Source organism: Dasypus novemcinctus, unplaced genomic scaffold, assembly GCF_030445035.2.
Source record: "Dasypus novemcinctus isolate mDasNov1 unplaced genomic scaffold, mDasNov1.1.hap2 scaffold_157, whole genome shotgun sequence".
NCBI classification, from domain to species: domain Eukaryota; kingdom Metazoa; phylum Chordata; class Mammalia; order Cingulata; family Dasypodidae; genus Dasypus; species Dasypus novemcinctus.
In genome coordinates this window covers 188,366-216,186 of record NW_026688157.1, presented here as the reverse complement: position 1 = coordinate 216,186, position 27,821 = coordinate 188,366, and the positions used below count along the sequence as shown (strand labels likewise).

The 27,821-nt window shown below is 45.2% G+C and overlaps 1 protein-coding gene across 8 annotated transcripts in view; it reads right to left on the bottom strand.

Annotated features, from left to right (window-relative positions):
- Window positions 1-7,101: 7,101 nt before the first annotated feature.
- The window catches only part of RFT1 (RFT1 glycolipid translocator homolog), a 39,466-nt gene continuing 18,746 nt past the window's right edge, over window positions 7,102-27,821 (bottom strand). For 4 of the 8 annotated variants that reach the window (XM_071213608.1, XM_004464444.4, XM_012527532.4 and 1 more), the window contains exons 7-12: window positions 24,720-24,798; window positions 20,078-20,128; window positions 18,857-18,987; window positions 17,606-17,750; window positions 13,717-13,822; window positions 7,102-8,040 (exon numbers count right to left, since the gene is read on the bottom strand). In XM_071213608.1, the coding sequence (XP_071069709.1) occupies window positions 7,335-8,040; window positions 13,717-13,822; window positions 17,606-17,750; window positions 18,857-18,987; window positions 20,078-20,128; window positions 24,720-24,798 (1,218 nt within the window). In that variant the 3' untranslated portion in view covers window positions 7,102-7,334. Of the gene's footprint in view, window positions 10,890-13,716; window positions 13,823-17,605; window positions 17,751-18,856; window positions 18,988-20,077; window positions 20,129-24,719; window positions 24,799-27,821 lie in introns of all 8 variants that reach the window. The other 4 variants (XM_071213609.1, XM_004464445.4, XM_071213611.1 and 1 more) reach the window with 2 other exon arrangements.

Sequence of the window (27,821 nt, the reverse complement as noted above, 5' to 3'; positions counted from 1 at the left end):
CTCAACATCAAAGCTGCTCAGGAAACGATCCTCAACGGGATTATTCTTTTTTTTTCCCTATCTGGTTGCATCATTGTCTTTTTCTTTTTTTTTTTTTGAAAGATTTATTTATTTATTTCTCTCCCCTCCCCTCTGCCCCGGTTGTCTGTTCTCTGTGTCTACTTGCTGCGTCGTCTTCTTTTGTCCGCTCCTGTTGTTGTCAGCCGCACGGGAATCTGTGTTTCTTTTGGTTGCGTCATCTTGTTGTGTCAGCTCTCCGTGTGTGCAGTGCCATTCCTGGGCAGGCTGCACTTTCTTTTGCGCTGGGTGGCTTTACTTACAGGGCGCACTCCTTGCGCGTGGGGCTCCCCTACGCGGGGGACCCCCCTGCGTGGCAGGGCACTCCTTGCGCGCATCAGCACTGCGCATGGGCCAGCTCCACACGGGTCATGAGGCCCGGGGTTTGAACCACGGACCTCCCATGTGGTAGACGGACGCCCTAACCACTGGGCCAAGTCCGCCGCCGCATCATGGTCTTTTTGGTGCCACTTTGCCATGCTGGGACCTGCACCTCTCCATGCCGCATAGATCTAGGACACCTATTTTCTTTTTTTACCAGGAGGTCCCGGGGACCGAACCCGGGTCTTCCATATGGTAAACAGGAGCTCGATTGCTTGAGCCACAGCTGCTTCCCTCAATGGGGTTATTCTACATCTTAGTGTGAATGAGTCAGTCCTCTGATGGATTTGATTTTCTAGTCTCCTCTGAAATATGAGTCTTGGATCTCAGTGAAAGGATATTCAAGCACATGACTGAGGAAGATGGAGGGTGGACTGACTGTTCTGGACCCCTAAACTCACAATGCCTAGGGTCATCCCTTGCTCTGCCCACCCCTGAAACTAGCCTGTCAATGAACAATTGTTTAATTTTAAAATGACCAAGGGGTGGGGTAGGGTGTGGGGTATATGGGAACCTCTTACAGTTTTTAAGATTTATTTTATTTCTCTTCCCCCACCCCATTGTCTGCTCTCTGTGTCCATTTGCTGTGTGTTCTTCTTTGTCCACTTGCATTCTTGTTAGGCAGCACCAGGAATCTGTGTCTTTTTGTTGCATCATCTTGCTGCGTCAGCTCTCCATGTGTGCGTCACCATTCCTGGGTGGGCTGCATTTTTCGGGTGGCAGCTTTCCTTGGGGACCCACTCCTTGCGCATGGGGCACTCCTACGCAAGGGGCGCCCCTGCTTGGCACAGTAGTCCTTGTGCACGGCAGCCCTGTGTGTGGGCCAGCTCACCACACAGGCCAGGAGGCCCTGGGTACCGAACCCTGGACCTCCTATACGGTAGGCAGATGCTCTATCATTTGAGCCATGTCCGCTTCCCTCTTATATTTTTTAACATCACATTTTTTGCCATCTATATATCTTTAAAAAAAAATAGACAATAAAAAAAAAATGACTAAGAGCAAGACCAGGCCATATAGAAAAGCCAAGAGGGAAGAGACTGAGATAAACAGTGGGAACAATGCTTAGGGAGGGAAGGGGACAGAGTGAGTAAGATGCCAGGCCTTTCAGTCTCAGAAAGATGCTCCACCCAGAGGGCAGGGAGCTGGCACCTGTTCCAGCCCCAGCCCCAGGCCCAGGCCCAGCCACGACAGCAGCATAGGGGAATATGAGGAAAAAGTCAACGAGGAATAGAAATGCCTACCTTCTTTATGAATAAGAATTTTTTCCCCTTTTGGCAGGGAGGAGAGGTGTAAAAGATCTTTACAAAAATAGGAAGAAATTTATTCCTTTTTAAACCAGGGAATCTACATGAAACTAGCAACATGAATATACGATTAAAGAAGGGGAAAAAAAGGTAGGAGGAAGGGAGTGTTTTGCTTAAATTAAGTTGGTAAGTGGCAGGAAACAGGACAGTAGCCAAGTCGCCATTAAGCATTCAGTAGCACAGCACTGTGCCCTCACTGAAGTACCCCATAGGCCAGATGTGAATCACCAGTGCCTCCGGGCAGCCAGAGGAGCAGAGAAAGCCAGCACACTGGTCTTCCTGCCACCAAGGGCTCCTTCCTTCATAAAAGGACGTGCCTTAGAGAAGTTTCTGTGGGGAAGTAGCCCACTATATTTTAAGTGGTATTTGAAGCCAAAAGTATGATTCACATCCCCCCACCCCACCCCAGCCCCATAAAGTCCTTTTTGGGTAAAGTGAGGCAGCCTGGTACACATGTATTCATGAGTATCCAGGAAGTGCCAAGAGAACAAGTGTGGCTCTAAGGGGACCAGCAGGGGAAAGAATGGGGCGCTGACCAGGTCCAGTTAACAGAGCTTCAGGAGGTGGCCAGGAGCCAGAGCATCCTTGGAGAACTGGACAGGGCCTGCTGCCAAAGTGACAACAGCCCAGGAGGTAGATGCAGTAATGGGAAAGACACCTGGCCACAGGAAGGAGCCCTGGGCTGCTGTCCCAGCTGACCTGGGCCTCGAGGCTGCCCCACAGGGACAGCAGCACCAGGTGAATGGACAGGGATGAGATGAGAGAATAAGCATGTGCAGTCAGGGCCTCACCACCCATGAGAGTGGAAACCTTGGTGATTCTGCTCCCAAAGAGTCTCCGAAGTCAGTGTCTTAGTTTCCTAGGTGCTAAAACAAATACCAACCAATGGTTTGGCTTAAACCATGAAAATTTATTGGTTCACATTTTTGAGGCTAGAAGTCCAAAATCAAGGCATGAGCAAGGCAAAGCTTTCTTCCTGAAGACTGTGGCATTCTGGGGCTGGCTGCTGGCGCTCCTTGGCTTTTCTGTCACATGGCAGTGTACATGGTGGCATCTTCTTTCTCTCCCAGGTTCAGATGACGTCCAGCTTCTCCTCCTCCATGTGGCTTTGTCCACATCAAGCCTCCAGTAACAGGATTAATGCCCAATCTCAGCCATTTGGGCCACACCTTACCTAAAAATAACATCTTCAAAAGGTTCTAGTCACTCTAGGTTTGCATGCACAGGAATGGAGTAAGATTAAGAGCATGTTTTTTTTTCCTGGGGTACCTAACCCAACCTACCACAGTATCAATTCAGCTCTTGCGACAGCAGCTCTTTCTGGAGCAGAGAAAGGCCACTGTGAGCATGTGCACATCTGGCCCTGGGCCCTGAGGCTGAAGAGGACGGCAGAGGGTGACAGCAGTTCTCCAGCCCTGGTGGCATGATGGTTACATGCGCTTGCCAAAGAAGTTGGTCCCAGAGCCCTGCCCCCAGAGATGTAGACTCCCAAGATCTGGAGTGGGTCCTGGGAATCTGCTTCTAACCTGCAACCCCAGGGATTCTGAAGCAAGTAGCCTGAGGACACACTTTGGGTCTGGGGTCAAGTGGGCTTGGGGTGGGTGGCAGGGTTCTGGGGGGGAGGGGCGGTCAGTGGCTGCAGAGGAGGGGTCTGTGAGGGCTGAAGGTCCACCCACTCGACTCCATGGGATAATCCATTTTTCTCAGCCAACCTGACCCTAGCCAACAAAAGCATGACCAAGACCATGCTTTTGGAGGGCCTCCGATTGCTCAGTGACACCTTGTATTTAGCAACTTTCCCCCCAAAGAGTGCAAGGCATTTTCCCTTTGAAGAGATAAAAATGTGTCAAGGTGACTAGGCCCCAGTGCCTTGGTGCACTGGAGGGTCTTGATCGTTGGCCCCTCAGCACTGGTTCTGGGCTACTGGATGTAAATGAACACATTTAAGCCAAACCACTGTCTGCAACAAGTTGCCCTTACTGGCCCAGGTGAACAACCTGCTCTCTCAGTGTAAACATGGAAGGCTTAGAGAAATCAGAGCCATATGATCATTACCTATCAACATCTCAAATACAGTTGGTACATGTGGCTCCAAAAGTTAATCACATCCGAAGGGAACAGATACATTAAAAAAGAAAGAAAAGCCCTTTACTACCCTGGAACAAAGCTCGGTGACCTCACCTGGAGGATGTAGGCTGCAGGGAGGTAAGGCTTAGCCGGGGCTCACATTGTCGCCTGAAGCACCAGACCCCTTCTCTGGGCCTGGGGCTGGAATTCAGTCGTACTGAGTAATGCTGGAAGTGCTGGGTCAGTGGGAGGGCTGGACTCAGTGATACTTGCCACAAAGAATTTGACTCTATTTTATTCTGAAGGAAAACACACTTATTCAACTTTGTCACCTGTGCAGTTCCCACATGGGAGGTTACAGTCACCTGCAAAGCAGCGTTTCCTTAGAGCACAAAGGATCTTACACTTGGATTATGATTTCCTTCAAAACCCCTTTTTGGGTGGCCAGGCCAGGAGTCTTCAACCAGCGTTCATCAAATCAACAAATAATGAGGGCCCACTCAGCGTAAGGCCTGTACTGGCCTGGGGATACAGCCATGAACAAGAAACGAATCTGTACACCAGTTTCAGGAAATATGATATGAACAAGTTAAGAGATTATCGCTGTGGAAGGTAAAAGGTTTTATGGTGAATCTGGGGAAGTACTGTATAGTGTATATATGAATTTCAGTGATCTAAGACTCTTGTGAAGCTGACATTATGCTGGGATTGACTTTACAGGAAGTTTTGGATCACAGAGTGGTTCAACAATGGCAGCGGAAGAATACTGATATAGGATGTTATTGACAGGATATATATGGTTGACAGGGAGTTATACAGGGCGTATGCCCAGGGTATATAGTAATGTCTAGATATACTCATAGTGGAAACAATTAAAAACAATAGCCGGGGGGTCACTGTCGTGGACCCTGGGGGAGCAGCGGCACTCCCCCAGGTGCAACGGCAAGAATCAGGAAGGAAGGAGGGCCCAACAGTGGGCTCCTGATACTTATGGCTATGCTTTTGGGCCTATACACCTCCAATAAGAATAAGGCCTAGAATAGCACTGTGCCTGGGAGTTTCCTCCTGACAGCCTTCATGTTACTCAAATGTGGCCACTCTCACAGCCAAACTCAGCATGTAAATGCAGTGCAGTCCCCCCAGCGTGGGACATGACACCCGGGGATGAGCCTCCCTGGCACCGAGGGATCACTACCACATATCAGCTGAAGATGCAACTAGAAAAGGACCTTGAATTAAAGGTTCAACACGGATCAGCAGAATATCCCTGTCTACATATAATAACATGACTTCAAAATGCTATTTGACCTAATATAAGGGGGAAATGGAAAGGAGAAATGAGAATATAAGGCTATGAGTCTCTAAAAAAGAGTCTGGAGGTTGTCAGAAGGAATGCACTTATGCACAAATGAGCAGAGTCTGAGAGACAGACAAAGTAGATACAACCCCAGGTATTGGTTCTTTTGAGGAATAAAGAGACCCACGGGTTCTATGATCATGGCAGATGGGGTTCACTACCATGGCAGATGGTGGCCCTTCTTTGGAGCTGGTGTTTCTGCATGATGGAATTGGACTCAGAGGGGATCTCTTTTCACAAGACTTGCATGCTACTTTAATGGAATTGTAGTAGGTACTGGGGTTTTAGATATATTTAGGGGATTTGAATCTCTGGACTGATAATATGACACCCAGGCCCAGAGCCTCAACAGACTTCAGCTCCTACACTTTGATTTATTGGACTTACCCCACTCAGCTAACATCGAGTTGAAGAAGGCCAACCACCACACCATGGAGCCTAGAGTGTCTACAACTGAAAGCAGGAGGAGTGCATCCAGTATCCATGTGGAATCTAAACCCCCACTTGACATAGATGTGCAATGGACACAACCAATCCAATGTCCACAGAGAAAATGTGGAATGGGTGTGGGAAGGGTAGCCATGGGGGCTGCTGGGTTTGGGGAATGGGAGGAAGAGATGAGATGTGGAGGCGTTTTCAGGACGAGGAGATGTCCTGGGTGGTGCTTCATGGACAATTACAGGACATTGTAGATCCCCCCCAGGGCCCACTGGATGGAACGTGGGAGAGTGTGGGCTATGATGAGGACCATTGACTAGGGGTGCAGTGATACTCAGAGATGTACTTACCAGGTGCAATGGATGTGTCACGATGATGGGAGAGAGTGTTGCTGTGGGAGGAGTGGGGGGTGGGGGCAGTGGGGTTGAATGGGACTTCATATTTTTTGAATGTAATTTTTAAAAATAAATAATTTAAGAAAAATAAAATAAAATAAAACTGATATACTTGTAAAAAAAAAAAAGAAAATGCTTGAATATTAATCAGAACTTTAATAATGAAACATACTGTGTACTTAAGTGATTTGATGAACTCTAAGTGATACATAAATGTTCCTTGTTGAATGTATATGTAAATCTCTTGAACAATCCTGGGACTGAATATTTTGAGAAAAAATTTAGTGAATATTGTTTAAACCTAAAAGTGAAAATATCATGCAGGAAGCTTTGTTAATCAGTGAAACGTCATTTGCTTAGACTTCGCAAAAACAAAAAGGGGGAAATATGGAAAAAAAGAGTTTCACCTGTTCTATTGTAGCTATTGCCTTATTGTAGATGTTGCAGTTGTTCCTTATTATTATTAAAATGATGTTGCAGTTCTAATAGCAAACAGTTGCTTGGTACTTTCCAATAAACACCAGGTAGAAACTAGGGTTGAGTCTCTGAGTTCCAGAAGCTGTGAGTCCCCTGGTCCTAGCTGTATTTCCTCTCTTGTGTCTTCTCTGCACTTTATTTTGTAAAGTTTTGCCTTCACTTCCCTTGAGCACTATTGTAAGCTGATCGAAGCACACAATAGAGGTACTCAATAAATTTTTGTATTGTTAATTGATCAAAAAAAAAAAAAAAAGAAAGGTGTGATTCCCCCTAGCTAACTCTGGGAAACGTGATCTGAAAAACTTCAGTTTTAATTTCGTGGATTTCTCACTGAGTAACATTTTTCTTCTCTAAAAACTCAGACCACAGAGTTGACCCACAGAAAGCCACAACTCCATGGCCACTCTTTGCTCTTTTCTGTGCACAACATCAGGTCTCCTTACTTCCCTAAAGGAAAAAATTAAGTATTTGTGTGAAGGGTAAAAAAGTGACATCTCTTTTCCAGGGCCAGGTGATGATTAACTGTAAACATCCAAGATATAGTTTGTTGGAGCACAGACCTCCAGAAGTTAATCAATCCAAAAGGAATGCATACATTAATAAAAGACCAATTAGAACAAAATGCTGAAAAAAGTTTATTTAAAAAGGACTTTTGGGTCCCCATTTAAAAATGGAATCCTCATTTGTGTTGAAGACTCAAATGGACAGTAGAGGTTTATCCAGTGTCCCCCAACATCTCCCCTGGCTGGGCTGGTCTCACTCTGCTGCAGGGCTCTTCAGGGCAGGAAATGCGTCCCACCCACAAAACCACCCTGCGACTGGTCCACGCACCACAGATGTCAACGCCTCCCCAAGTCACGTCGTCTTGTCGGGGAGTCTGGACACACTAAACTGAGTCCTAAGAAAGTGGATCAGCTTGGTCTCTGTGAGGAATGCTGTTCCAAGAGTCACGGCCAAACAGAAGGCCCCCACGGCAACGTGCACCAGCCTGGCTGGCCAGCCCCGCTCACAGCAGAGCAGCACCTGTGGGAAGAAGTCACTGCCACTGCCGGGGCCTCTGGCTGTGCCTGGCTCCCCTGGACACCTCCTTCCTCTGGGGCTGGCCAGGAAAGGCCCTATTGTTCCAGCTTCCAATTCAGGTAAAAGAACTAACAGCTGCATACTGCGGCCTACTTTGTCCTCCTGGTGACAGTACTTTGTCACAGGGTCTATCATAAGGTGCTGTCCCAGAGGCTTAGGAGAAGGGAGAGGAGGAGGCGATAGGGGGACGCCTAGGAGGAAGGCCAGTGGACCACCTGCAGGGAGTCTCACCTCTGAAACACTAGTAATCCCACCGCTGAGGGCAAAGGCCCCGAGGAGGACGGGCGACAGGTGCAGGCCAGCCAGGGGCCTGTGGGGGCTCCCTCGGTAGTAGCGGTGGATAAAGCGAAGGCTCTGTGTGATCCGCATGCTCATGTTAAAGCAGTTGGCTAAGATGAAGCCCACGCTGCCACACCAACGGGTCAGGAGATAGGAGAACAGCAAGAACGAGGATGACAGGGCCAGCATGGTGAAGTTGTACCTGAGGGGAGGGAGACCAGCGAGGCAGGAGAGTGGACATGTGGTTCCAAGACAGCAGCAACACAAAAAAGGGGCCGTGAACATGAGCTCACAGAAGACCCTCAGAATCCCCATAACCCACCTGGGTTTAATAACACTGACTGCTGAGTGGATAGCATGGGAATGTTGCTGTCCCCCTCACCCCTGAAGGAAGAGTAAGAAAAGGAACTCGAGATATTTTTGGCTTTCAAAGGAAAATAATTGGGTAGTTCAAGTGAGACTTAGTGATCCAAACACATAGAAATCCTACTCAGACTAAGCACTCAATGTGAGAAAAAAGACTATGACATGGGAAGTAGTTAGATATTGAATGCTAACTTTGTGCCAGTCTCTGTGAGGAGTCCTGGGATACACTGGTGAGAGACACACCTTGCCTGTGGAGCTTAGGTTCATTTTACAGATGAGGAAACCAGGCACAGCAAGGTTGAGTAATCTGCCTAAGGAGCCAGCCGATACTCCAACTGGACTTCTGGCCCCAAGCTTCGGTGCCTCACACCACTTTTCCTGGGAAACGCAGCAGTCCCAGAACCCTGGGCAGTGGACCATACTCAAAGCAAACGACTGACCTTCAAAAGGTAATTTAACAGCGAGCAAAGTCTGGATCATCTTTGATGTTTCCAGACTCCTGCATATCCTTCCTCCCACTCTGTACTTCTATAACTCTCTGTGACTGAACAGGATTAGACTGTTCCTTTCACTTCTCTGATTTCAAATCAGCACTTCACTTCATCATCATCATTTCTCAGCAAAGGAAATTGAGTGTCAGCATAGATACACTGGCTACCACAGTTCTCCCCAAAAGGCATGTGCTACAGCCATGAACAGAATCCCCCCAGGATCTGGTTTCTGCCTAGTGCATAGGAGGCACTCTAAGTATATAGTTGTTGATGAAGTCGAACCTCTTGGGTCACCAAGCTGAGTCTTCCAGGTTAGGTAACTTCAGAGATTCTGCATATGAGGGGTGGTAAGCAAGCCACTGTGTCCCCTCAAGTGCTGGGGCACCAGTCCTTGAGCTGACCAACTGCAAGGTGCTATAAAAGTAAGCTGTACCATAATGGGAGGTAAAAGTACAGAAAAGAAGGAGGGGGGGAGGAAAGGAGGTAGGGAGGGATGTTATACTCCCAAAGGGGAGGTGCACTTTTGTCCAGAATTCCAAGGAGGACGATTATTTGCCTCTCAGTTGAGTCTCTTTTGATGCGCAATGGAAAAAGAAGCGTCTTCACCTCCATAGAATAAGTTTCTTCATTAACTACTAATCGATGATCACAATAGCTAACTTTTCGACAAGCCACTGAGGATGGGCTGCATCACAGACGCATCATTCTTTTTCAAATAAGAAGACAAGGTATACAATCTGATGTTTTTTGGGAACTCTCTTAGAAAGGTCTACTATACCAACCCTTGGAGTTTAAGGCATAGATTGACAAACTTTCAAAGTCATCCTACCCAATCCAAGTAAAATGGTAATAGTGAATGAAACCAATAGTTAATTTGTGCTAATTTAAGCATGGACAAATTTAGCAGTGCAGCTTCTTTGGTTGGCCATTTGGGGGGAGCTGATAATGATGAGGCCTGTTGTTTCCCATAGAAGAGGGCTCTGTAGCTGCTAAGCTTTCCAGAACTAACAAATCTACAGTCTAGAGGCCTATCCACTTAAGGGGAAAAATAGAATTTGAAAGATACAATTAAAATACCACTTTCTCAATCAGTACAAGATTATTAATCAGGAACAATGACTATTCTATAAGATTTGGTTAACATGCACAGTAATTATTTATAAATACTTATTTCTCCATGCCCTCAAGAAGATACTAGACTTAAAATCAGGCTTATCAAAATATGGATGGTCACAGATGCCCACTGTAGCAACAACCCAACTGTTTCCCCAGTGAGTGCTGGTGGTCTACATCAGGGCACAGACAGATAGTGCAGCCTCTGGAGCCATTTAAAGGATGGCACCAATCTCGTGTGCCAACGTGAAAAGATCATGCTCATCCTTCATTCAATGGTTGCGGGGTCCTACTCCACATTGGGCACTTGATGGCCAACACAATCTGGGGTTGTACCACTGTCCCCTTTGTCGGAAGGCTCTGTATCCATCTTGGCATGGTGGTCTCTTCTTGGTTCACCCAGGTTCAACCTAAACACTACATTTCAGCATGGCCGACCCAGCTCCATCTAAGAGCACCCCTACTCTCACCACATCACTTTGTTTTAGTTCTCTGCACAGCACAGTATAACATTTTGTTTATTTACTTGTTTGCTATCTGTCGTCCCCCCCTTCACACACACACTAGAATGTCAGCTCCAAGAAAGCAGGGATCTTATGTGTCTTGTTCACTACTGTATCCCCCAAATCATAAAACGATGCCTATGAGATAGTAGACACTCAAAAATATTTATCAAATAGACAAAAGGGGATATTCCTAACAAAACAGAACAAAAATTGTCTAATAGGGCATAATGAAAAATCCATCAATCAGATAATATATATACAGAAAGAGCATATAAAGTTATTTTGTAAAGAGGAGCTTGCGGTAAGCAGATGTGGCTCAACTGATAAGAGTGTCCATCTACCATATGGGGGGTCCAGGGTTTGATCCCCAGGGCCTCCTAACCCGTGTGGTGAGCTGGCTTGCGTGCAAGGAGTGCAGTGCCATGCAGGGGTGCCCCACGTGTAAGGTGTGTATCTTGCAAGGAGAGCTGCCCTGTGTGAAAAAAGCACAGCCCACCCAGGAGTGGTGCCGCACACATGGAGAGGTGATGCAGCAAGATGACGCAACAAAAAGGAGATGCAGTTTCCCAGTGCCACTGGATAATGCAAGCAGATACAGAAGAGCACACAGCGAATGGACACAGAGAGCAGACAATGCGGGGGGGGGAGGGAGAAATAAATAAAAATAAATCTTTTAAAAAAATAAAGAGGAGCTTGCAATTCAAAGAAAGCTATTTCATATCCAACTAAAGTACCACTTTTATTTAGAAAAACACTGGTTAGCCTGAAGTTGGCTAAGTAGGAGTCCATGTTTTTAATTAATGCTTTCTTTTCAATTCAGAATCTGAAAATGTCTAACGTGAAGTCATCTTTATTGATAGTACATATAACTACGCTGCCCAGTCCTACAACAAATAACTCTTGTAGCTAGAGTTTTGATGGTATTCCATGTGCTTAGACCAAGGCTGGGGGCTGGGGCTCAGGATCCAGGCAGAACTGGGGCTGGTATGTTTAAGACGTGCCTAAAGTCTGTGCTTAAGATTACATTTACTCTGAGGGAAAGTGAGGTACCTCAGATGAGGAAAGTATTAGAAGGTGCTCTGTCATTTCTCTATGTTGACTAACACCAGGAAAATACTTTTCCAGATGTTTTATATACTGTCAAAATTCCATCACAGCTAACTTAAAAAGTTGTTTCCTTTGGCTCAACACACTATAATAGGAAGGAAAGCAACCAGCCACTGTCTTGTCTCCCTCAGGATTTGGCTGTAAGAGGTTTTGTGTTTTCTTTTCTCCTTTTTAACCAGCTCAATGTTGACTCTCTCCAACACTAATGCTGAAGTCACTGTAATAAAATTCCCTCCAAAGAGTCAGACAACTAGCCCAGTGCAGCAGGAGTGAAGAGCTTCACTTAACATCTTTTAAATTCAATTTAAAAATGATTCAATATTAGCAACTTTCAAATGAAAAAACTGGATTTTGAAAGTTAAATGTGGGAATTGGATGTGGCTCAAGCAATTGAGCTCTGGCCTACCACATGGGAGGTCCTGGGTTCAGTTTCTGGTGTCTCCTAAGGAAGATGAGCAAGACAGTGAGCTGACACAAAGGGCTGGTGCAGTGAGCTGATACAACAAGGTGATGCAACAAGAGACACAAGGAGGAAAACCTAATGAGAGACTCAATAAAGCAGGGAGCAGAGGTGGCTCAAGTAATTAGGTACCTCCCTCCCACATGGGAGGTCCTGGGTTCGGTTCCCAGTGCCTCCTAAAAAAAAAAAAAAAGGAAGATGAGCACACAACAAGCAGATACAGCAAGCACTAAAAACAACAAGTGGGTGGGGAGAAATAAAATAAATCTAAAAAAAAAAGTTAAACATAAATAGATCTTTTATCACTGGAAAAAAAATATGGAGTCAAAGTAGTTCGATAGCTATAAATTTAATTATCTGAAGTAAAAAACCTGACTAGACTACTATTTTAAAACTGTGGGTTGTAACCTATTAGGTTGGGAAATCAATTTAGTGGGTCATGACATGGCATATTTGAAAAATGAAATTGAACAGAATAAAATCCATTGGTGTGTCCTGTGCGTAACTGGGGTGATCACTGCTTTGTGAAACCTGTCTCCGTTCTGTACACCTAAGTGTGTAATGGCTCCCGGTGCTCCATGGATTTTTTGTTGAGGAAGTTGAGCTGAGCGAGTAGTACCACCCAAATCTCCTGGAGCTGTGTAATAAAACAGAGTCCCAGGCACAACCCCCTTAATGTTCTAACTCAGTCGGCCTGGGAGGGGGGCCGGAACTTCCTAAGGGAATGGGACCAGTCTGGGCTAGGACCTGCTGGTCTAGACTCTGGTTCTCAACCATGGTGTAGCAAATGGAGTGACAAAGCTTCTATCTGAGCCAGCCCAATAAAGGAAGCTGAAGAGGCTGCTGTGAGCAAGAGGAATGGCTCCTGACCTGAGCTCAGCCCCCCTCCCTCCAAAGGGCCTCTGAGGGCTCTCAACAGCACTCAAGGCATTTCAGAGGTGGCATGAAAACACTCTAGGGACCCACGCCTCAAGGAGCAGTGGGATAACTAGGGCCACTAGCCCCACCTCCTAACCCACCCTCTCTATTCTCTTCTCCATGTTCCTCTCTCTTCTTACCCCCTATCGGATTTATCCTCCTCAACTTCATCCTGCAAAGATGCCATAATATACTGTCTAGCCACTTTTTGGCATTTGGGACACAAGAGGCGGATAATTCTGCGTGTGGGCCAAAGGTTCTTAATCAGGAGTTCACATCAGAATCATCAAGAAACTTGTATAAACATATACATGCTTGAGGAGGTCCCCGCTGATGCCACAGGCATGGTGGAAGAGAGTGGTGGAGGTAGGGTGAGCATGAATTTGCATTTCTAACAAGCTCCGTGGGGGATTCTGACCCATAACCAGCAATAAGTACCACTGGTTGAGGTTCTAGAGCAGGGGTCCTAAGATGGGGTTAATGGATGGGGAAAAATGTGGCAAAATGCCTATGTACATTTACATTTTTCCCTGAAGAGAGGAGTCACAGAAACCCTGAGATTCTCAAAGCCTGTGAATCAGAGTCTCAGGGGGAGGACTCTGTGCCCTTAACAAGCTCCTGGGTAACCCACTGGAGTTGAGGTCCACTCATGAGCACTGGGCAAGGAGATGAACGAATGCAAGTCTAGCTTGTCTTGTGACTAACTCTGCAAACCTGGATGAACACAACACTTTGGGGCCTATATTTCTCTCTCCACAAAGTGAGACTAAGGGTAGGTGCTGCCTCCCAGCCCTTCCATGGGGAGGGAGCAGTAACTGAATCACGGCTGTGCAGCCTAAGGTTACCTCTGAAAGAGCCCTGTGTGAATGCATATTCAAAATGAGATGGCCGAAGACCATGACGAAAGGTGTACCCACCTGTCAACCTCCTCTTTGCTCATGGCGGCAAAGGTGAAACACTCGGTCACTCCGTTGATAGCAAGCAGGAGGACGTAGAGACAGTAGGAACGCAGCAAAACAGGACCTAGAAGGAAACAACCCACCAAGACTCCAGAGCCCACACTGGAGGCCCACACGCACCCTCGACTCTGCTGAGGGCTGGGAGAACACCAGGGCCCAGTCATCTGCCCTGGTGGTACGTCAGCAGGCAGGACTGCGTGCTCTAGCCTCTGATCTTACCTATCTGGAAGGACTCCCAGCATTTCATGGCACTGACTAAAATAAACAGCTTAAAGGAAAATTACAGACTGATTTGCTTGTTGGCCCATGTGGCCAGCCAGCAAATCTTCCTTATTCATTAGTATGAAGAGGCCTGCTGGTTTAAACACTCAAAGACATCAGAGGCCCTCGGTGTTAAGAGAAGCTCAGCTAAACAGGAACTGGTGAAAAGATCCTGAGGAAGAGCCTGGGGCACAGGGCCAGCAGGAAACTATGAAGACAGAGCAGTCACAAATCTCAGTGAAAACAAAGCCCATAACCAAGTGATGCAGTTCTACAGCTCACTGACAAGCTCTAGAAAAATCACTAACAGAACAGGAGCCTTAAAAATAGGATTCCCCTCTTTAAAGAAAGCCAGCGTCAAGAGGCAGCCATGCAGTTTCTAATAAAATAGACAGACACCCACCGTATGACCCAGCAATTCCACTCCTACAGGCATACACAGAAGAGAAATGCACATGTTCACAAAATCAATTCTATAAAAACACTCACAGGGAAGCGGACTTGGCTCAACGGATAGAACGTCCTCCTATCACATGGAAGGTCCACGGTTCAAACCCAGGGCCTCCTTCACCCGTGTGAAGCTGGCCCACACATAGTGCTGATGGGCACAAGTGGTGCTGTGCCACACAGGGGTGTCCCCCATGTAGGGGAGCCCCACGTGCAAGGAGTGCACCCCATAAGGAGAGCCACCCAGCGCAAAAGTTCAACCTGCCCAGGAGTGGCGCCACACACACGGAGAGCTGAAGCAGCAAGATGATGCAACAAAAAGAGACACAGATTTCCAGTGCCGCTGACAAGAATACAAGCAGACACAGAAGAACACACACCAAATGGACACAGAAAACAGACTACTGGGGTGGGGGTGGGGGGGAGGGAGAAAAATAAATAAAAATAAATCTCTAAAAAATAAAAAAATAAAATTAATTTTAAAAACCCTACTCATAGCAGTTTTATTCCTGATAACCAAAACTGGCCATCAATAGGAGAAAGGAAAAACACACTGGTTCATCCTTACAAAGGAATACTTCTCAGCAACAAGGGGGGAAAAAAACTATTGATCCATGCAAAAACATGGATGACTCTAGTTGTATATTTTTGCTAATCCCAAACAGCACAGAGTAAAACCACACCGCTACATAAAAGCCTGTCTATGCTGTGCCCAGGTCCCAACTTAGGAAGGGCCAGCACGGAGGAAGGAGGATCTAAGGGGTTTCTACAGGTCACAGGTAAGTCCACTTACAGGGTGAGGACAAAGACAAACACACAACTGGGGGAAACAGGACAGCAGTGCTGCGGGTTCCACTTTTAAAACTAACATCTCCACTTTACGTAGGGCTGTCACAGAAATATGCCATTCTTTTCTGATTAATCCAGGAAGACTTTCTGGAGAGGGCCAAGTTTTGTGAAGCATTTATGAGATCAAAAAATATGGAGGGGTTGGTTAGAAATACTTCCTGGCACAGGAAAGGCATTCAGATAAGCAGCACTGGCCCAAAGAGTCAGGAGTGGGGCTGGAGCTGAGTGGCGGTGTGAAGGCCAGGGGAGGCCAGCCAGCTGGCACCCTGGGGAGAGGCGCTGCTCCACAAGAGGACTCCATGGGCTCCACTGAACTGGAAGTTTAGTCAAAATAAGAGGCAAATACAATGAGGAGAGAAATGTTAGAAGACTTCCCAGGGCAGAGATACTGGGGCAGGCAAGAGGCAACAACTATTCATTCTGAAGATACTACAAAGACATACCAAGCCACACAATCTTTTAAGAGACAAGAAGCTAGAACCATTTTTGAGACTTGACTCTCTAAGAATGAGATTAGGAAAGCATCTTTTTGAGTCTAAAATTATCTGTGCCTCTGATATCACACCATTAGGGACAGAACATATTCTCTTAGAACTCAACTAACAGGGAATTGGATTTGGCTCAACTGATAAGAGTGTCTACCTACCACATATGAGATCCAGGGTTCAAATCCAGGACCTCCTGACCCGTGTGGAGCTGGTCCACGCGCAGCGCTAATGTGCGCAAGGAGTGCCGTGGCACGCGGGGTGTCGACACCCCGCATAGGGGAGCCCCTACACATGAGGAGTGTGCTCCGTAAGGAGAGCCGCCCCGCGCGAGAAAAGCACAGCCTGCCCAGGAGTGGCACACACACACGGAAGTTGATGCAGCAAGATGATGCAACAAAAAGAGACACAGATTCCCAGTGCTGCTGACAAGAATCCAAGTGGACACAGAAGAATACATACAGCAAATGGACACAGAGAAGCAAACAATGGGGGTGGGGAAGGAAATGGGATAAAAATTAATTAAAAATAAATAAATAAATCTCTAAGGAAAAAAAGAACTCAACTAACAATGGCTCTTTTAATCAATAAATCTATTATCAACATTCAAAACTGGCATCAGCAGCTCACTGGAATAAAAGGACTATACAAATACAGTAGTTTGCATATATCTCTTCTACGTTTACTCTACCAGTATAATGATGGAGCAGCCCTATTATCACGGCAATGTCCTGTGATTGTGTTACATTAACATTAAAGGTTATTCCTTGGTGACTTTCTAAAGGGGCAGAGATGCGATGAAATAGTTGAGTCTCTGCTCTTGGAACATAAACTTAATAGTGGCTTCCTAGGAAGGACCCCTGCAGTCGCCTGATTGAAATGTACTTCTCCCAGCACAAGCCCCAAAGATCTGCAAACCACTGCACTGGTTTCACAGCAGCTGTTTCTCCAAATTTGATGACCTTTGATCTAGTGTAGAAACTTAGCCCACTTTCCCCTAATACCAAAAGCTTGGACCCCATTATAGGGGAGAGTAAAACAGGCCAACGAACTTGTACAATGGCATTTGACAAAGATCTTGACATTGAGATGGAGCAGCAGAAAAAAATCTTCAGGATTCTTGTACTAGCAACCTGAGGAATTAAAGAGATTTTTGCTAACCCACTGCAAATGGCCCGCCAGGCTATGCCCCAGTGCAATTTGAAATCGGTAAAGTCCCCGGGGCCTAGATGCTGCGCCCTGATGTAAAGCTAGTGCTGTGAGACACTCACTATCCTGGACACCAGGTGCTTCAAAATCGGACACATTCAATACTTTTCTCCTTTAAAACCAAGACTCACTGGATTAAATATACCATTTTATTTGCCAAGATCAATTTTATTCTCTGCAAATGGCTCTGGGTTATCCTTCAGAGGCTTTTATGAATCAGGCCGCAAGATTTATGTGGCATTTACTGTCCTCAGATGTGTTTAGTACCAAACAGAGACTCATTAGAGCCTGCTCCCTGCTTCCTCCCTCACCAAGCGGGGTCGAGGGAAGCACTTGGCAAAAAAACCACTTTAGGCCTGTGAAGAAAGCCTTTGGTGGAGAGGATTCACAACAACATCTCCAAGTGAGGCTGGGGACCTGCACAGCTTGGGGGCGTGCCGGGCTTGGCGGGAGGGGAAGGGTCCCACAGCCCCAGCCGCCAGGCAACTTTCCCTCCACTGACACAGATTGCAACTGTGCATGCAGAAGTTCTTGAATTTCACAAGACTCCTATTTCTGTTCAGAAATTAGAACAAATTCAACAGAACTCTGCGTACCTGATCCTGCGCTAAGCATGGCCCCTCCGTAGATATCCAAAGCCAGCTGAGAATAAGCAAAGCCAAAAACAGTGATGGTCAGGCCAGCCAGCAGGGCCAGCTTGAGCAGGGACTCCAAAACCGCAGCAGCCACAGCGACGTCCTCCTGGGGCCAGAGGGAGAGGGAAGGAAGTTGGATGAATCATGAGCTAAAGAAAAACTTCCCATCTGGCCTTCTCCCTTCGCTGTTTTACAGATCATTTGTACGACTGGGTGAGGGGCATCGACTGGGTGAGGGGCATCGCTGTTTTTCTGTGCCTGGGTTTGTTTCTATGCCAATCAGCAAATGAAGGAAGAAAGATAAAGTGGGTCTCCTTAGGCCATGACAGAGAGGTTTGGTCTTTAACTAATTTAGGATAAAGTATTTCAAATGTTGCTTAGGAAGTATTCAAGCCCTCTTGAATATTGATTTTTTTTTTCTTCTGGTATTTATTCTTAAATGGGCAGCAAGTTTTATATATGCTAGCTAGCTCTCAGTGTGCTTCTCCTTACAAACACCTAAAAATTCTGATGTAACCATCAACATACACTTAGGAAAATATTCCTAAATCACACTGAGAATTAGCTCATTTGGAGATATTGTGCATATCTACATTTTGCAACAATATCTTTTAAGAGACTTTAAGAGTCTGATCTCACTTGCTTTCAATTCTAAGTTGTCAGGCATTTTTCAATGGTTTCAGAAAAAGGGAAAAGTACCTACAGCCAAATACTCCTGGTAAGAATGTGGCCCTGAGCGCCTCACAACCCTAAGAGGTTTAAACAGCCAGTGTGGTGAATGAAACCACACAACCTTTTCTTTCCTCCCCTTCTCTAGCCAGTTCCCCTTTCCCCAACCTCTACATCCTCTGGCTCACCCAGAGGGTTCTAGAGAATCTGAGGACAGAGGGAGGTAACTTCATTCTTCTGCCTAAGACTAGACCATGGGAGGACAGGTGCACCGCAGAGGCAAGCTGCCAGGGGGAAAGTTCTAAGTCAAGAAGGACAAAGGGGTGAGAAGGAATGGCCAGCCAGGGGAAAAGAGAGAAGGCCAGGAAAGAGGAAGGGAGCTCAGGGTCCTTCCAACACTCAGGAAGTGAGAGAAGAATGAAAGCTAGAAGAATCTTGCAGTTCACACAACAGGGAAATGGACTGTTTCACACTTCTATCTCTTCATCTGGAAATGAGAAGCAGAATTCATGTGAGAGATGATGACAGAAGAACCAAGACTACCTGCTTCTGACGTGAGGCATCCTTTTCCCTCTCCAGCACCTTAGCAAAGAATATATAAAAACTCTCCTCTATTGGCTGGAAAATTAATCTGGCCACAAGGGAGCCAAGATTATTCACTATATCATACACACCTGCAAAACAAAAAAAAGAAACAATCATGCTAGTTTTTCTGTTTTAATTTTTATAGCACTATTAAATAATTTTTTCTCATTTAATTCCTTAATTAAACTTTTAGAGGTAACTGTAGGTTTACATGCAGTTGTAAGAAACAACAGAGAGATCCATGTACCCTTTCCTGGATGGTGACATCTGCAAAACTAGAGTACAATACCACAACCAGGATATTGACATTGCCACGGTCAGGATACAGAACATTTCCATCTCAACAAGAATCCACAGCAGTATTTCGTAAGTCATTAAAGAATGTTGATTTTTTTCTATTTTTATTTCTACTGCTTTGGGATTATATTCAAAAAATAAATGTGGGGAAACAGACTTGGCCCAGTGGTTAGGGTGTCCTTCTACCACATGGGAGGTCCGCAGTTCAAACCCCGGGCCTCCTTGACCCGTGTGGAGCTGGCCCATGTGCAGTGCTGATGCGCGCAAGGAATGCTGCGCCACGCAGGGGTGTCCCCCGCGTAGGGGAGTCCCACGTGCAAGGAGTGCACCCGTAAGGAGAGCCACCCAGTGCGAAAGAAAAGTGCAGCCTGCCCAGGAATGGCGCTGCCCACACTTCCTGTGCCGCTGACGACAACAGAAGTGGACAAAGAAACAAGACGCAACAAATAGACACAGAGAACAGACAACCAGGGGGGGTGGGGGTGGGATTAAATACATAAATAAATAATGAAAATTTTAAAAAAAATGTGAAAAAATATTGAGACCTATCTAGCTATACAAACACTGGTGGATCTGACTTGGTGGCTGTGCTGGTGATCTCCCTTCTCTCCTCTCCTAGCATCTCCCCCATAATCTGGTATCTAGAGACACTAGAATTCTGCAGGAAATAGCATAGAGGGCAGGGGGTTTCAACAGAGAGCCTGCCACACAAGTCACATTAGAGGGGATAGCCAGTACACTGTATATATACTTACACACAAAGAGCTTTAACTTCCTATTTTCAGGAACTGAAAGGTTCATTTTCATTAAATGTATCAAAGTACAGAGAAGCACCTATTAACAGTATTCACTTTAATTAAATACCACAGATAATCACCTTACCCTGATCACCAAAATTTAGCACGTTCAAAAATGTCATTACATATCGCTCGCCTATAAAAGGAAAAGCAAAATGATTAGCAGTTCAAATGCACATTAACTTCTTGTTTCCTTTACTCTTTCTTTCAATTTTCTCAGTTGACAAATACTCTCAAGGAAGAAAACTGATAGGTTAAAGACATGTTCCATGTCCTAATCAAATCATCTCAAAATAACATTTTAGGAAGTGCTGGGGGTTTATTGACAGCAAATCTACAAACCAGTTAAATAAATAAAAAACAAAACACATTTTAAAAAAAGCATGGGGGTGGTTTACTAAAATGTTAATAATGAAATGACTGTCCCTATCCTTAGGGAGGTCAGATAGTCTGAGTGTAAATTCTGTGATATGAAAGAGCCATGGTTTTGTGTACATGCCTGTCCAAAGGTTCCTCCTGGGGTGCAGAGATTTCCAGGAGGCCGGCACAGCTCTGGATCCCAAGTTCATGATTCAAATCTGACATTCTGATGCCTACAAAGCGGAATGACCAGTCCAGAGCCCCATCCCCTCTTGCTTCCACAAATTATGCTATTTTCCTGTTATCCCTGAGTGAAAAGCACTGACCACTGTGGAGATGGAGCCCAGGGCCTATGGAGTAAATGCTTCCCTCCTAGCAACCTGCTCCATCATTTCAGGGGAGGGAAAGCATTAAGAGATGAGAAGCAGTACGTTTCTTCTCTCTCCGTGCTCTCCTTAGTCCCTGCCTCCTCACAATCTCCTGTCACCCCGCCAGTGGCAGAGACCTTGGCAGGTCCTCCCAAGCACTGGCCCCCACTACTGCACCAGACCCCGTTGTATCTCTGCATCTGGTCTCCCCTGCTCTGATTCATCCCAACTGTTAAGGGTTCCACCTTTTGATCTGATTAGGTCAACCCCTGCTTTCACGCCTATAAATGGCTCTTTAGTGTTTGCAAAAAGTCCAGGGTCCTTAATTCTGCAAGTAATAGCTTTTACAAACTGACCCCAAAGATACCTTCCTCCAGCTTAGCCTCCACCTCCCACCATCACATGCCATCCTCCACTACAATCTACCAGGTTTTATCCCCTCCAGCTGCTGAGTCAGGCTGGGCCCAGTCGTGTTCCCCACCCCCCTTGGTGTTCTCACCACCTAGAAAGGCTTTTTCTACAGAGATCTCCCAGTCTGCTGGCAGAACGGGGCTCTCCTTCCCACATTCTGTAAGCTCCCTGAGGGCAGAAACCATGTCTGGGTCATCTCTGTGTCCCTGGTTTCTTTTTTTTTTTCCCACTAAGAAATATTTTATTACCTAAAAGTGTAACACTATCAAGGCAGTAAACATTGTTCATAATGTAAGTATTAGAATACAGTAAAATTCAAAGAAGAAAATGAAAATCATTTATAACTTTAATCTTTATATGAAATTTCTACAATTATTTTCCTTTGGGCAAAGCTACACAAATAATTTTTATCAAGCTACATTTTCAATAATATCCAGATTTTATCACTAAATAATATTTCTTGTCCTAAATTATAGTACACTTTCGTAAAATGCATAATTTCATGTATTTTGCATTGGCTGGTAGAGCTTAACTATCTTTGCTTTTGCAGTGTGCACCACCTGATTAGGAGACTTTTTGAGGTATCACGAAGAATTCATGGTGTAGTTTCTCCTTTCAGATTTTGTAGTTTCAACCAAGTCATTAATGCAGCAGATGTATTGCTATATTCATCCACAAAAATATTTTTATGTATTTTATTTTTTAATTATCTTTGCTTATACTTTATTAAAATCAGAAAGGAAGAAAGTGAATATAATTGATGAAATGACAATTTATAATTAGTGGCCAAGAGCTTAAGTCCTCTCTACATAATCAGGTGAAATGCTTTCTTTCTAACAGAGATCTAGGAAACAAGAGGGTGCTTAAAGGACAGCTGATGAGCTGATGTTTTTGGGTAAAACCCTCGTGGCCTTGTAGCAGAGCTAACCACACACACAAATGCCAGCGTCTTTCCCAAGAGACTGAAGTCCTTGAGGCCAGGGCCTGTGACTCACTCATCTCTGTATTCCCAGCGCCAGGCACATGGTGTTCTGTAAACGCGGGGGCAGGAGGTAACAGCACGTATGTTTTTGCTACTACAAAGGATGATTTCGACCTTTTTAGAGCTGTGGTTTGTTTTGTTTTGTTTTAATTAGAGAAGTTGTGAGCTTACAAAACAAACATGCATAATGTGCAGAATTCTCATACATCACTCCTCCACCAACACCTCACACTGTTGTGGAATATTTGTTACAGATTATAGAAGAACTTGATCAAGCTATTACCACTACTTATGGCTCACAGCACATATGTGGTATATTTTTCCCATATACCCCCTATTATTAACACTATGTATTAGCATTGTACATTTGTCATAGTTCATGAGAGAACATTCTCATGTTTGTAGTTAACCTTCAACAGTCTATCTTCCACAACATGGTTCACTGTGTTATACAGTCCCATGCCTTGTACATTCTATCCGAAGTGTACACTCAGTGGCTCTCACTTTCATTAGAGTTCTGCAGTCATCACCCCAATAAACCATTGAACGTTTTCCTTGGTCCACAAGAAAAAATCCCATACTCCCTATTACTGACCCTTAGTGTTGATATAGGACCTTCTTTGACAGTGATGCAAGAATATTACAACATTGTTGTTAACTATACTCCATAAATTACATTAGTTGTAATTTTCCCAAGCATAACTATATTCTTACCACCCTATAATAGTCACGTACATTTGTTCTGGTTTGTAGAAGAACATTCTTGTATTTGTACTATTAATCACAATTCTCATCCACCTCTGGGTTCACTGTGTTATTCAGTCCCTGGATTATTCTCTAGCCTTCTTTCAATTGACACTGACATCCTTAAACTACCCCTTTCAGCCACAGTCCCATTTATAAACCTGCTGTGTTATTTATACTCACTATAATGTGTTACCTAGAGCTGTAGTTTTTAAAAGATAAAAAGAATCTGGGGGTCCCCGGTCAGGCCATTTCCTTATTTCACAGCCATGGAGATGGGGCCCTTGAAAGCTGGCCAGCACCAGGCCTGTTCCTACCCCTTTGGCCATCAGGCAGCCAGGCCTAGCTTGGGAGGCTTTAGCATCACAAACACATGTCAAGTGAATGCAATCCAGACAACCAATTTAGGGTCATTGCTTGGACTGGATCCATTCCCTTGAATTCATTAAAACTGCTCTTAAAACTTCAGGAAGAAAAAAAGAAGTACATCTAAGCAACAGTCCTTTCCAAAGCTCCCTTCATTGATTTTCATGTTTTAACAATAATGTGAATTACCACAGCACACAATTTCACTACAGTTACCTTCCAATGTTGCTTTTCTTATTCTGTTTATCAACAAATATTTTCCAAATTCCTACCACGTGCCAGGCTCCAGGTAGAGAGCTGGGGACACAGCAGTGAACCGACACGCCCTGCTCTGGAGGCCCTTGTGATCAAGGCACATTCACCTGGCTCTCCGAAGGTATCTGACCCTTACTTCCCCCAGCAGTCCTGAGAACACTTTCACTTTTGGAATGACAACGTTATTGGTGCAGGCTCACGTTATTGGCACACACTCTAAAAGCTCAGAGAGCCCTCGGACACCTCCTGGTCCAATTCCTCAGTGCAGACGGTGAGAGCGAGGCAACCAGGGGACTTACTTCCCTTTGGACACATAATTAGCAAGAGTGAAAAATGAAAAGGAAAACACCAATACAATAATAACGATGGTTGTATTAGAATGCTATGATTATGGGAAGCTTTTTCTTTTTTCTATTTTATAACATTTTTGTAATGGAGTTGTATTACTTCTATAATTAAAACTTAACTTTTTAAATTATTTCAAAAATATGTGCAGTATTAGATATGTAGATGTGCAGACATATGAACTTTATAGAGAGAAACTACTACCTTCAGCAGCTTATGGCCAACAAACCCATTCTTGGACTTGAAGTTGGATATAAACAAACCAACACACATACATTCAAAAACCAGGTATGCTGGCAGCTCCTGCTGGCCCTCTGCACCAGGCACTCTCTCACTGTCAGACTGGAAGGACAAGGGCTTAAAAAGCCTGAAGGCTGACCCCACAGGTTTTAAAAAATAAAATGGTAATAAACTGGTTAAAAGTTGAAAAAAAAGAAGATATATAAAAAGTTAAGCTAGGATGATATGATAGGTAGTTTTCTCCATTCTCTAAATTTTCTATAATTGGATATAATACTTGTACAATAAATTGATTAAAAGTGACATATCATGGGGCTTTGGAGGACGACTTAGATTCAAATTTTGCTGTTCCTCCCTTCTGTAGGATCCTGAAGAGGTTACATAATGTCACTGACACTCAATTTCCTCATTCATAATAAACGGGGACATCTTTCTTACAAAGCTGTGGAGAGATTGAAATTAAGCATAAGTAAAGCCTAAAACTAAAGAAATGTTAGTTTCCCTTCCCTTATTTCTAACACTCCCGTTTCTGAAGGTCCCCTGCCCAGGGGCCCTAGACAGCAGGTGGTCAGGATCCAGGCAATTAGCAATGAAGTCCCCAGTTTATACCACGTTTCCTGACTGCTCAGCAAAATCCCATGAGACCTTTTACTTACCTTCTGTCAAAATCTGTTTTAAGAAAGACTGTTTGAAAAAACTCCAAGTCAATTTAGCCTCACTCCAATTTACAAAAACCTAGAAGAGAAACAAAACAAAGCAGACAAACAAGAAAGACTAGGCATTTCCAGTCTAAGAATTCAATGCTACAAGAAAATAAATTCGTTCAGGTCCCTAAATCCCAAGTTCGATCCATCCCCACTAATTCTTATTTAATGCTAGGCACACAGAAGCCATCTACCAAATACTGGGAAAGAATTTACATTACTAAATACGAAGTCTTTTTTTTTTTTTTTTAAGATTTATTTATTTTTCTTCCCCCCCCCCACCCCCAAGTTGTCTATTCTCTGTGTGTATTTGCTGCGTGTTCTTCTTTGTCTGCTTCTGTTGTCAGCAGCATGGGAATCTGTTGCTGTGTCAGCTTTCTGTGTCTGGGTGGCTCTCCTTACGGGGCGCACTCCTTGAGCGTGGGGCTCCCCTTCGCGGGGACACCCCTGCGTGGCAGGGCACTCCTTGTGCACATCAGCACTGCACGTGGGCCAGCTCCACATGGGTCAAGGAGGCCCCGGGTTTGAACAGCGGACCTCCCATGTGGTAGACGGACGCCCTAACCACTGGGCCAAGTCCGCTTCCCAAAGACAAAGTCTTTAGGTATAAGAGCCTTCCAGAAAGAGGCCTGCCCCAAGATCCATACACTAAGACCCGTAAAGAGTTGCTGCTGTCACCTTAGAGGCCTGGACAGTAAACTGACCACATCTAACTCACACAACTCGGAGTCAGTTCTTTCTTTTAAAAATGTCTAAAGCACTCCAAGCAGCAGAACAAATTTCTGCTCCATATATACTACGTCTTACTGGTATTATATACTCAGCTGTATATCCAGGGCTCCTTTACACAAAGCACTTTGCTTGTACATTTCAAAAGAAATTCAGCCTTTCAGTTTCATTTAACCACTCAGAACTGGTTTGACAGAGGAAAGAACAACAAAATTTCTAATATAGTGCTTCCCAAATTCCCGGGGAGGGCACCAAACTGCCCATTTCCTAAGGAGAAGGAGAGTAAGAAGGAAGCAAAGTGCCTAGGTAGGGCAGAGGTCAACCAGGAAGAGACAGGCGCCCTCAACGTCATAAAGCTGACCACAAAATGGAGGAGTGGGGCAGCCAGCTGGAAGTCAGTGACCCCTAACTACTTTTTTCTACCCCCCACTTCCCTCTGGGGCACCTCCACCATGCAGACATCCTGTGATCCCAGAACGTTCAGTCTAGATGTTAGGTTCTTAATCCCAGGGTACCTGCATTTCTGATTATTCCAAGGTGATAACTTCTGAATGATGAGATTTCAGAGGGCTCTCTGGGAGGGGAGGGGCTTCCCAGCACCTTTCAAACAGAATCACAAAGGCCAAGTCCACTCTGCCTTTCCAAAAGGTCAGCCTCAGCTGTGTTCCTCAGTTATGGAACCTGCACCAGGCACATGGGCCCCTGGTCTTGCCTTTCCATCCAAAAGAAATATAATCAGGCCACATTGGTAATTTCAAATTTTCCAGTAGCCACAGTGAACAGTAAAAATCAACAGATGAAATTAATTTTATTTTATTTAACCCCAAATATTATCATTTCAACATGTAATCAATTTAAGAAAAATACTAATGAGGCGTTTTACATTCTTTTTTTCTCACTAGGTCCTTGAAATTGGGTATGTATTTTGCACTTTCAGCACATCTCAATTTGGACTGGCTACATTCCAAGTGCTCTAGAGCCACATGTGGCTAGTGGGTACCGTTTAGGACAGCACAATCTAGACTACTCCTTTAAACAAGGGTCATTTCCAGCCCCGAGTCTCCTCACCCCTTGGTTTCTGAACCATTCTTCCAGACAACCAACCTCCCAAACTACACTGTTTTCAGGGCATCAGTGAACCTGGACCAGATGTCAGGGGGTAAATCTAGCTCAGAACATCTTCCACTATGAGAAGGAAATTGGGCCACAAAGGTGAGGCCACCTTCTTTCACCAGACCATACAGCACCAGACCACTCGCCACCACTAGGGGGCACTGTGGACCAGGCCATCCTCCAACGCGGAGCTGTCGCAGTCAGCTTTGGGGGAGATATGGCCACAGCACCTTTTCTCTTGCACACACAACCCCGTGGGATGGTGGTCCCCTGAGGGGACTGCACAGCAGTAATCTGTGCTCTTTACAAAGGAAACTAAAAGTTGTGAAGCCTACTTGCTGGTAGGTTGCAAATGGACTGGGGAAGATGATTGAGCTGTTGAAAAAGTTCTTTAAGAGTGTGAAATCATGACAGCGTATCTGACCTGAAAGTTCAGATTTAAGGATTCATTTTTCCTCATGCCTTCCATTTAAATGGGCCTGAGGTCCAGAAGGAAGGCCACACTGCTCACTGTCTCCAAAATGCTCATGTCTTTAACATGAAGGTCAGATCTGAGATTGGGTTTCTTCTCAGACTCACCTGCTAAGTGGTAGAAAAGAAGATGCACATTCTTTGGATTTTACCACTCTGCTCAGAGAGGATTTGTCACTTGAGACAGTCAAACAAGGTCTATTTTGCAAGAGTTAGACCTGCACTGGCAAGCCAGTCTAAACAGCTGTGAGTGTCTCTGGAATAGCCTGACCACCATGCCATTCCACTATCCTGGTGGGAAAACTGAGGCTTGGATGAAGAAAGATGACGGGAAGTAACTCCAGAGAAGATCTAGAATCAGGTCAGAGGTTGGCTGTACTTTACCCTGAGTCGCTTTTCCATTTCCCAACCAATTCTGACTCAGGATGATCCTTTCAGCCACATCCTTACTACAATGACCAGGAGTCACCAAAGGTCCTGCCCCCCAGGTGCCCGTCACCAGCACAGAGCATCCCTGCCTCTCCCTCTTGCTCCACCTATCCCAGTCACTCCAGGGTTATCAAATCCTCCCCATCCTAAGGTAAGCGCCTCAACACAGGCAATTAGATCTGGCCTTGTTGGGAAAAAAACCTTTCATCAAACCTGAATTAAATACAAATCCCTTGGCATGGCAATGTGGCCACCACTACCGGGTTCAAGCCCAGCAGGCCAGGTTATCTTCCTCTGCACCCTCCTTCCAAC